The sequence below is a fragment of the Triticum aestivum genome, chromosome 3D, assembly GCF_018294505.1.
Source record: "Triticum aestivum cultivar Chinese Spring chromosome 3D, IWGSC CS RefSeq v2.1, whole genome shotgun sequence".
In the NCBI taxonomy this organism is placed as follows: Eukaryota; Viridiplantae; Streptophyta; class Magnoliopsida; order Poales; family Poaceae; genus Triticum; species Triticum aestivum.
Window position 1 is genome coordinate 276334837 of NC_057802.1, and position 11552 is coordinate 276346388.

Below are 11552 nucleotides of genomic sequence, written 5' to 3' on the forward strand. Positions count from 1 at the left end.
CTTTGCCCCGGGTGGCCGGACTCCACCGTTTTGCGTGCGCGCAAGTTGGGTTAAAAGGACCCTTGTACCTCCCCCCCCCCCTCTTCCTCTAATTTCGTCTCTAGACTATAAGTATCCCTCACCTAGCTTGTTGGGAAGGTTAGCAAAGTATTTGATAGACACTAGAGAGCTTTGCTCCTTGTATCCCCTCCTCTTGGAGATCAAGCCCCCATCTTAGGAAGAATCCTTGTGGATTATCAAGGCCTTCTCTTGGAGAAGATCAACATCAAGACCTCATCTCCTAGGAGTGGGAAGAACTTTCCCTAATGCTACTTTCCTTGAATTGTGCTTGTATGCTTGTGGATCTCTTGTATGCTACTTTAGTGGATGTGTTATTTGGGTTTGTTTGAGTGATCCTCCTCTTGGGTTCTTGTGTGTTCTTCACTTTCCCCACCTCTAAGTGTGAAAAGATCCCATCTAAGGTTTTGCCCTACAACACTTGTGTTTTGGAGATTGTTGCCAGAAACAATCGTGGACTGATTTATTTGCTAGTGCACATAAAAAGAAGCGATCCATGAAAGTCTGAGAAGAATGTTTTGTTCGAAAAATAGGGCTGCTATTGGAGATGCTACAAGGGAAGCACTCCAAAACGTGATGTCCACCACGTGTGAGAGATTGAGTGAAGTGTGGAGCACCATACAAAGTTACAAACAGCTCATAGTCCATCCCGTAAAATGTTCTATTCATAAAAAGGGATTGTGGAAATTTTGAACCAATCGAACCAAACTACACTTGACAAACAAAATTTTCTTTGTGGGAGATAAATAGAAAATTTCAACTCCATTACTCAACTTTCTTTTCACCCTCTGAGTTCTGACAAGTAACTACTTTAAATTCAAAATCCAAACTGCTCATGAATTGTGTATATCCGTCATAAACATCTGCTTTATATCTACAAAGATGTCAAATCATCTAACATTTTTTTATAGGAAAAACAATAAACACGGCCACATTAAATGGTTCTGCAAAACCAAACCAAAAAAATGACATGGAAAGTGTGAAACACACCAAAAATGTAAAGGTAGTTGGCATAGAAAAGTGCAGTCATATGGTAATGGCAAGGAATCCCTCAGTGCACAAACTTGAAATACAGGACTACTAGGATCGCTAAAACAAGAAGGGCTATCAGCAAGCCGATAATCCACTTGTTCCTATCCATCCTTCTCACCATGGCCCCCATGATCTTTCTGCTCTTGCCAATGTTGTCATCCACGTCATGCAACTGAAAAGCCAATCAAGATTGCAAATAAGTAGGTTAGAAAACACAAGACACTAGCAGCTCCTTAGAATGTCATACACTAGTAGAATATGATATAATCCAGTTGACACAATAGTATTTGTTTGAACATCAAATTTTGTAACATGACAGTTGATATGTACTAACAAGTTATCCTATGGTTTAAGGTTGAAAAAATATATAATACAACTTACATTTTGTATCATGACAGTTGGGTGATCTTACAAACATGTATACTGTAGCTGTTTGATTGATATGGTTGAATACCACTACAGAAGTTAAGTTCACTAAGGCACAAATAAAACATAGGGCTCTTAGGAACAGGGGACAAAAGAACCTAGGTAAAGCATCAGAATGCAGCCTATGTTTTTCCGACATACAAGGATTTGCCAAAAGGATAACTCTACATCTAGCAGACTAGCATCAAACAAAAATATCAGGACAGATTGCAAAGATACTGCCACAATCCAAAGTGACCTTGATAACCCACAAATAGAAAATGTTTCGGTTTGCTACTTGTACAAAACATTCAGCTGATACATGTCCATCCAAACAATCCCTTGTGGGTATATCAGAATCGAGGAAAGTTATGGGTAGGCAAATGCGACAATACAAGTATTTTATGAATAGAAGTTATAGAGTGGCTCATCAAGCTCAATTTGACTTTAATGGGACAAAATATTTTATGAATAGAAGGTATTTTCTGGACATTTCTCAAAAAATATTTTTGAATTCAGTGGTTCACAAATTTCCAAAATGTGCATGATCCTCGGTTCCCTGCTCCATCAGGCATGAATAAGTAGACTTAAGAATGAAAAGAAGAAATCAAGTTCATAAATGACAAGAAATACAAAACAAATAATCAGTTAAATTCAAGCAACATATATACTGTAAATAACCTGTAGATGTAATTAACTAGTAAAGTAAGGTAGGTTCTGCTTCTAGCACTTGTAAATAAACAGTTTACATATATAAAAAGGCTTAAAGCATACAGATACATACACATATATATATACATATATATATATATATATATATGTATATGTAAACTGTTTATTTACAGCCATCTACGCACAGATATTTGCTTGTAAACTGACTATAGACGAAAACGATACTCCTTGTAATATACTCCCCCCGTCTCAAAATGTAAACGTCTTACATTTTAAGACAGCAGGAGTACAATACAATCAAGGCACAGAGGCGACACATGGTAAGTTATTCAACATGATTTGAATTAAGCAACCTGCATAAACTATGCACTATTTTGGGGTCCACAAATACTTTGCGATGGAAAAATGAATAATGCGCAGAAACAAAGTAATTGACAAATAGGGAGAATTAACAGAAATGTTACTTGCCGTATCATTAGCATGCAAAAGAGACTGGCGCTGCTGATGCAAGTCATGCATGATGGAGACTCCAAGCTCTTCTGTTTCCAGCATAGTTCTATGGCTATCTCTGATCCTATCAGTTGTCTGATTTTGCCTTTCCGTTGTCCTGAGCAATCTTGACCTTTGATCAGCAGATACCTGCAAGATGCAATATCAATAGATCATTGGACTTTAATGGGACAAAAAAATTACTGATAGACAATGTCGAAGGATAAGCTGTTAATACTAAAATGTGAAATAATGCAAGGTTAGTGGCTAAAGATGCAGATGCAGGAGGAAGCACAGTAACCTCGTACTTCAACAAAAACATGACTGAAGCAAATTTGATATGTTAGTTGACTGCATTCAATATTCTCAGACTTTTCTAAGAGCATCACACAGAATCATCTGGGCAGCATATACTATAGCATGTGCATATATTAGAAATTCTAACTACTCCAGAAAGAAAAGAGAAAAATCACTTAACTAGATCTTCATAACAGATGGACTGAGAAAATATGCTTTCAGACAACATTTGTGAATTACAATTCTTTGAGATGGAGAGACTGACAGAGTGACAAATATCAATCTATAATATGCTAGGTATATGTGAGGAGTGGCAGGATTTTTCGGTGAGTGTATGACTCTTGAATGTTGAGGTCCAAATTATCGAATGCTACTTGTATAATATATGTAGCATATGTGCATTTAAAAGAATATCTGGGCCATGCAAAATTATCTAATAGGGGATTAAAGAAAAAGAAACCTTCATATTTTTTTGTCACCGGCCAACCTGGGTTAGTTGTAGATTGAGTTATACATGAAACTAGCACCAACCAAACATATATCAGGGTTTCCCATTTCTGACATCAACAATCAGTAAAATGTGGGTAATAAAAGACACTCAATGCATCACGGTACTTGACTCACCTCCAAATAAGAAACCACTCATGAATTAAGAATAAGGAACATACCACCAACGTATCTGCCATTCCTGACTCCAGCAACTCCTCTCTCGCCCCTTGTTGGCCATTACCAGCAGTGATTCTCTTCAACGCCCCCTTCAGATTGTTAAGATCCGACTTGTACTCTCTCAGTTTCGCCAGTTGCCCGGCCCTCACGCTCGGCTGGAGGTTCCTTGCTTCAAGATCCATCTTCCTTATCTAGAAAAGGAAACCCACATCCAGACATTTCTCAGCATGTACAATTACGCAATCACTAACCTATTACCATAAGGTAATCTATCTTGTAGATTCATACAGTAAACAGTTTCCCGATCGTTGCAAAAAACAAACTCCTCCCTTGAGATATCATAAATCAATCGAATTCCTCGGAAAACTTGTTTGGACTGAGATATGTTTGGTTACAAAGAAGAAGGGTACCAGTGCCTCGGCGCCATCGATTCCGGATTTGATCTCCGAGGCCTTCTGCTTCAGTTTCTCTACTCACGGTACAAAAGACAACCAGAAAACGTTAGAAAATTCGAGGCGAGAAATATTTGGGAAAATAAGATCGGAGGACGATTCCTGGACACAACATACCTCCCTCCTGGGAGGCGGCGGCCGTGCATTTGCGGGAGAGGGAGGCCGAGATCTCGCAGTACTGGCGCTCGTAGCCCTGGAATACATCGGTCATGGTCGATGAGCCTGATCGCCGGCCGGCCAAAACCCCTCAAAGTCTTCCTCGTTCCGATCAGGCTAGAGGAAGAAGAGTCGGGACGAAGGAACAAGAAGGGGAAATGGGGACGGAGACTGGTGAGGACGAGAGGAGAAACCGGTTACGTAAACCAAAATCGAAAGCGCACACTACACTCATAATTGGTCATGGGTCATACTTCTATTTTTATGTATATATGTATATATTCTAAATGGATATATTTTTAAAAAACTTAATTTTACTTAATTTTTAAAAAGTAAATCTGAAAAATGTTAACATAACATAAAAGCACAAATAAAATTGTTGATAGCTTTCAGAAAAATGTCATCAAAATGAAAAAATATTTATGCCTTTCAAAACTATGTCTGTGAAATTTTGAAATGTGTATAAAATATACAAAACATCTTTGCCTAGTAAAATAATGTTTCGTGCCATTAGAAAAAAATACATGAAGTTTTCAAGAAATATTCTCATATTTAAAAAAATTGTGACATTCAAAAAATATTTATACATTTATACAATGTAAAGAAAATGCTGCATAGTTTAAAACAATGTTTATTGCCATTATAGAATGTCCAGCGTGTATTTAAAAAGAATGTTGACCATATATTCAAAAAAGAGTTCATAACATGTGTTTAAGGAAAAGTACATAATGTATTTGAGAAATGTACAACATGTATTAGAAAAATGTTTCATTCATACACTAAAAATGTACACTAAGCACTGAAAAAAACAGACATGTGTTGAAAAAGACAAAAAATGATGGAAATCAACGAAGAAACATAAGAAAACTGAGAAAAACCAAAGTATAACAAAGAACAAAAAAAATCGATGAATAAACAACATAAAATAAATAAAACCAAAGAAATACAGGTGCCAAAGATAATGAAACAAAGAAAACAAGAAAATAGGAGAAAACCGAGAAAGAAACAAAAAGTTGAAGAAAACCAAAAAAGAAAACAAAAGAAAAATGAATCAAAATCGGGAAAGAAATCTGTCCAGAAACAAAGAAAAACAAAAATGGAAGAAAGAATGATGAAGAAACAAAGGAAACTGAAGTAAAGAAAAAAAAAGTTCATCAATTTTGAGACAAAAGTTCACATATTTTTCTCATGGTTTTGAAGAAAGATTTCGGATTTGAATAGATTCACACATTTAAGAGAAGAGGAACAAAGAAAAAAAGAAAAACCAAACAAAGCCGGCCCAAAAAAGAAATAAGAAAAGAGCAAAACCCTTCCAGAAGCATTTAGAAGCTCCCCAAAACAGGCCGGAAGCTTATAGAAAAGTTCATAAAACTGGCTGGGTTCGAACTGCACATGTCACAAAGGTGGAACGGGACCTGTGCGTGGGAATTACCTATTCGCTGCATTTTGCGAAAAAATAGTCAGGCAATCGCACACCCCGATCGATTGAATGGGCTGCCCCATGGGAGCGTGCGAGCCACCGGTTTTGTCAACCTTCTGAATAGTCCTCACCGTTTTTGGGATCCTTCTAGAAGTTTGCTAAACTGCGTTTTCTTTTTCTTCTTCAGTTTTGATCTGGTTTTTATTCTTTGTTCATATTTTTTTCCTTTTTCTGTTTTTTTGCAAATTTCAAAAAATGTTTGACATATTGGAATATTATTCTTTAAAAAAAATCGAAATTCCTTTTTTGCTTTAAATTTTTTGTTTGCATCTCCAAAAATATTCAGAATTTTAAATTTGTTCACGTTGTCAAATAATGTTTGGAGTTTCAAAATGTAATCATATTTTCAAAATTATTTGCAATTTCAAAAAATGTTCAGAATTTCAAAATGTGTTCACATTCTTAAAAAAAATTCATAGTTACAAAAAAAAATTATGTTTTATTTTTTTTTTTGAAAATTTAAAAACTGTACATAATTTAAATTTTTGTTCTCACTCTTCCAAAATATTTCTTGGAATTTGCAAGTGGGTTCTAATTTTTAAAGATTTTTCATGTTTTCAAAAAATGTCTCCTTTTAAAAAATAAGTCCAATGTGCCGCTTCGATGTGTTCCTAAAAGACTCGCACTGCCCATATATCATATATCACCAAGAGCTAACAACTCCAGTGGGCTAGCAGCACACATTCAGGATTAGAGGGGCGTGTGTTCTTTTCCTTGTCGGCTCCTCCCTCCTTTTTGTGACTTAAGTCGTGTTATGCTTCGGTGCCTGTTTGTGGGCCGGCCCAGTCGCGGGTCCTTTGTGTGTCTGTGCGCTGGACAAGAGAGCAACTAGTTAACGATCGCTCCTTCGCAAGCCTCCCAACGATTACTTGGAGTTGGCTGAGAGCGCGTCACTTGAATGTTTTCCTTGGATTTTATTTTTTATTTTCCGCACGCATTTTCGGCTTTTTAGACGGGTTTTTGTTTTTCAGTTTTTTTCGACTTTTATCTTTCTTAGCTTTTGGACCAAAAAAAAATTGCGAGAAAAAAATGTCTTTTACTTTCACGAGAGGCATGGTTTAGCTTTCGCGAGAGGCACATGCCTCTAGGAAACGGGAAAACACACTTTTTTTTTCATTCCACGAGAGGCACGTTTTTTCTTTCGCGAGAGACATGGACGTGCCTCTCGAAAACGAAAAAACGTGTATTTTTTGCTTCCATGAGAGGCACGGCCATGCCTCTTTTGGAAAGGGGAAAAACGTGCACCGGGTTCAGTTTTTTCATCTGTTTTTTTAAGTTCATCAAAATCTATCAACATGGGATCTAATTTTAAAGATCTCGATACAAAGAATGCAATGATGAAAACGGTTCGAGATTTGGACGCACGGTTTAAGAGATAAAACATTTTTAAAAAGAATCTATGATAAAGGAAAAAACTTTCAGGCGCACATGCAGTGCATCACTTATCGCATCCTGATGGTGGGAGTGATCTTTGAAAGGAGTATTTCTTATCTTTTTTAGGCAAACGGAAACGTGGAGAACAAGAGGCCGAGCCCATTGGAGGAAGGTGCGCGCTAGTTTGTGCAAACACCAGTAACCGGCGCAGCGGGCGCCGAATAGGGTTTGCGCGTGACACGTGCGATCTATGGGTTTTTTTCTTTTTGTTGAGGGTGCGATCTATGGGTTCGATGCAAATGCGCTTTCGATTTTGGTTTACGTAACCGGTTTCTCCTCTCGTCCTCACCAGTCTCCGTCCCCATTTCCCCTTCTTGTTCCTTCGTCCCGACTCTTCTTCCTCTAGCCTGATCAGAACGAGGAAGACTTTGAGGGGTTTTGGCCGGCCGGCGATCAGGCTCATCGACCATGACCGATGTATTCCAGGGCTACGAGCGCCAGTACTGCGAGATCTCGGCCTCCCTCTCCCGCAAATGCACGGCCGCCGCCTCCCAGGAGGGAGGTATGTTGTGTCCAGGAATCGTCCTCCGATCTTATTTTCCCAAATATTTCTCGTCTCGAATTTTCTAACGTTTTCTGGTTGTCTTTTGTACCGCGAGTAGAGAAACTGAAGCAAAAGGCCTCGGAGATCAAATCCGGCATCGATGGCGCCGAGGCACTAGTACCCTTCTTCTTTGTAACCAAACATATCTCAGTCCAAACAAGTTTTCTGAGGAATTCGATTGATTTATGATATCTCAAGGGAGGGGTTTGTTTTTTGCAACGATCAGGAAACTGTTTACTGTATGAATCTACAAGATAGATTACCTTATGGTAATAGGTTAGTGATTGCGTAATTGTACATGCTGAGAAATGTCTGGATGTGGGTTTCCTTTTCTAGATAAGGAAGATGGATCTTGAAGCAAGGAACCTCCAGCCGAGCGTGAGGGTCGGGCAACTGGCGAAACTGAGAGAGTACAAGTCGGATCTTAACAATCTGAAGGGGGCGTTGAAGAGAATCACTGCTGGTAATGGCCAACAAGGGGCGAGAGAGGAGTTGCTGGAGTCAGGAATGGCAGATACGTTGGTGGTATGTTCCTTATTCTTAATTCATGAGTGGTTTCTTATTTGGAGGTGAGTCAAGTACTGTGATGCATTGAGTGTCTTTTATTACCCACATTTTACTGATTGTTGATGTCAGAAATGGGAAACCCTGATATATGTTTGGTTGGTGCTAGTTTCATGTATAACTCAATCTACAGCTAACCCAGGTTGGCCGGTGACAAAAAAATATGGAGGTTTCTTTTTCTTTAATCCCCTATTAGATAATTTTGCATGGCCCAGATATTCTTTTAAATGCACATATGCTACATATATTATACAAGTAGCATTCGATAATTTGGACCTCAACATTCAAGAGTCATACACTCACCGAAAAATCCTGCCACTCCTCACATATACCTAGCATATTATAGATTGATATTTGTCACTCTGTCAGTCTCTCCATCTCAAAGAATTGTAATTCACAAATGTTGTCTGAAAGCATATTTTCTCAGTCCATCTGTTATGAAGATCTAGTTAAGTGATTTTTCTCTTTTCTTTCTGAAGTAGTTAGAATTTCTAATATATGCACATGCTATAGTATATGCTGCCCAGATGATTCTGTGTGATGCTCTTAGAAAAGTCTGAGAATATTGAATGCAGTCAACTAACATATCAAATTTGCTTCAGTCATGTTTTTGTTGAAGTACGAGGTTACTGTGCTTCCTCCTGCATCTGCATCTTTAGCCACTAACCTTGCATTATTTCACATTTTAGTATTAACAGCTTATCCTTCGACATTGTCTATCAGTAATTTTTTTGTCCCATTAAAGTCCAATGATCTATTGATATTGCATCTTGCAGGTATCTGCTGATCAAAGGTCAAGATTGCTCAGGACAACGGAAAGGCAAAATCAGACAACTGATAGGATCAGAGATAGCCATAGAACTATGCTGGAAACAGAAGAGCTTGGAGTCTCCATCATGCATGACTTGCATCAGCAGCGCCAGTCTTTTTTGCATGCTAATGATACGGCAAGTAACATTTCTGTTAATTCTCCCTATTTGTCAATTGCTTTGTTTCTGCGCATTATTCATTTTTCCATCGCAAAGTATTTGTGGACCCCAAAATAGTGCATAGTTTATGCAGGTTGCTTAATTCAAATCATGTTGAATAACTTACCATGTGTCGCCTCTGTGCCTTGATTGTATTGTACTCCTGCTGTCTTAAAATGTAAGACGTTTACATTTTGAGACGGGGGGAGTATATTACAAGGAGTATCGTTTTCGTCTATAGTCAGTTTACAAGCAAATATCTGTGCGTAGATGGCTGTAAATAAACAGTTTACATATATATATATATATATATATATATATATATATATATATATATATATATATGTGTGTGTGTGTGTGTGTGTATGTATCTGTATGCTTTAAGCCTTTTTATATATGTAAACTGTTTATTTACAAGTGCTAGAAGCAGAACCTACCTTACTTTACTAGTTAATTACATCTACAGGTTATTTACAATTGATCAGGTAAAGGAATAACACAAGCAGTGCAATTTGGATGCTAGCATGGTTCTTCGTATCAGGAATTCAAATATAGAAGGCGAAAATTATCTAACCATATATAAACGGGTCGCAATGATCGTAGGCAACATAATAAATCTCCTACGCCCAATCTGAATCTACGAAACAACACTTTAGAATCTGCGGATGAACACACGATCCAACATGGCGTGTCTGAGAAACACCGACGGATCGGCACACATATTCCGACTCCCAACGAACCATCCATCGAACAGATCAAAGGAACCGAAATCGCATCAAGATTCCACCAAATCTGAACTCCCTAGGACGCAAGCCGAGGCGATCTAAACCACAAAGACAACAAGGTAACGCATCTTCTCTGGACACACGACGCGCAGGCGGGGGATCAATCAATCCGGCATGGTGGTGATGAGATAGGAGGATTACGCGCGCGTACCTGATGAACTCGGCCTCGCTGATCCTCCTCTCCTCTTGTCCGTCTGGCTACCAAATCCAAAGCTGGTGCGTGAAATTCGAGCGCGGAATGATCTCCGTGATGTGCGTGCCCCTTATATCTATGCACGGGCTAGCCGCTTTCCGGGTCGGGTCGAGCCCAAAGTCCGCTCGCTGTGCGTGACGTGGCCCGCGCGATCTGATTGGACGATGCGCCTCCCTACTCGTCTATCTAGGCCGTTCGTTTGGCTACAGGGTCTGAAGTCTTCCGCTCGCCCACCCGCCCGGCAAAGTTGACCGTAGTTATCTCGTCGAAAGGTCCGGTCTGGCGTCACTTTCTTTTAGATCACCGCCTGGGGGCGGATCCTATTCGCCGTCTAGGTCAGGGAATAGCGAACAAACGCACACCCCATAAGATTGGGCCGGCCCAATTATCAAGGCTTCTCTTTTGGTTTTCTTTTGTTTCTGCGTTTTCCTTTTGGTTTTGTCTTCATTTTCTTTCTTATTTTTGGGAGCCCTTAAGTCGCGCCTTAAGCGCCACTTGGAGGAATGGGCGTACACAAAGCCTCCATGCTGGGCCGGCTATGTAAGGCGAGCGCTCCCCCCCCCCTCGTCGCTCGAGCGCAGTTTGACTGGTCGCAAGTCAACTGTTGACTTTCAAAAAAATAAAGTAAAAAATCATGAATTTCAAAAAAGTTCATGAACTTGAAAGAAAACTTCACTAGTTCTGAGAACATTTTATCGAATATGAAAAAAAAATCACCAACTTCAACAAAATTTCATCGAATTTGAAAAAAGTTTATTGAATTTGAAAAAAGTCAATGAAAGTGAGAAAAAGTTCATCAATTTTGAACATATTTCACAAACTTAAAAAAATTCATGAATTTGAAAAATAAACCATAGAATTCGAAAAAAAGTTCAACAAATTTGAAAAAAGATCCCTGATTTTTAAAAAAGTTCATCAAATTTAAAAAAACATTATTTTTGAAAAAATCATCAATTTTGAGGAAAGTTCACTGAATTTGAAAAATGTTCATAAAATTCGGTGATTTTTTTCACCGAATAAGAAAAAGGAAAAATAGAAAAGAAAAAGAAAGAAGAACAGATGAACGAATAGGTTGTAGCTAATCATATCGGTGTGATTGGTCTAGTTAGCTATCCTGCTAGCTTGCACGAGGAGGTCGTGGGTTTGAAACATGCCGCTCGCTCTGTTTCGCACATGTTGAAAACTGAAAAGTGAAAGCCAATATGAGCCGGCCCAGTGTTGCGCGAGTGTGAAAAAATTGATATGGTTGACTAGAGGGGGGTGAATAGGCAACTACATATTTTTAAATTTTTTTAACAAATTAGGGTTAGCAACAAATAGGTTGTCTAGATGTGCAACTAGGTGAGCAACCTATATGA

General features: G+C 38.6%; 2 protein-coding genes across 5 annotated transcripts; one reads left to right on the plus strand and one right to left on the minus strand.

Annotated features, from left to right (window-relative positions):
• Positions 1–873: 873 nt before the first annotated feature.
• LOC123078397 (vesicle transport v-SNARE 13) lies at positions 874–10382 on the minus strand. Of its 4 annotated transcripts, none has more exons than XM_044500895.1 (6): positions 10153–10382; positions 4188–4397; positions 4029–4087; positions 3621–3809; positions 2635–2805; positions 874–1261 (listed from the first exon to the last, which is right to left on the minus strand). In XM_044500895.1, the coding sequence occupies exons 2-6, from the start codon at positions 4279–4281 to the stop codon at positions 1109–1111; spliced, it is 666 nt and encodes a 221-aa protein (XP_044356830.1). In that variant the 5' UTR covers positions 4282–4397; positions 10153–10382; the 3' UTR covers positions 874–1108. The 4 variants fall into 4 exon arrangements, with proteins under 4 accessions (XP_044356830.1, XP_044356831.1, XP_044356832.1 ...); XM_044500896.1 differs by having other exon boundaries at positions 4188–4343; positions 10153–10346; XM_044500897.1 differs by having other exon boundaries at positions 4188–4263; positions 10153–10267.
• LOC123078398 (vesicle transport v-SNARE 11) lies at positions 7433–9533 on the plus strand. Its single transcript, XM_044500899.1, has 4 exons — positions 7433–7642; positions 7743–7801; positions 8021–8209; positions 9025–9533. Exons 1-4 carry the CDS (start codon positions 7549–7551, stop codon positions 9292–9294), a joined length of 612 nt encoding a protein of 203 aa, XP_044356834.1. The 5' UTR covers positions 7433–7548; the 3' UTR covers positions 9295–9533.
• Positions 10383–11552: the final 1170 nt, after the last annotated feature.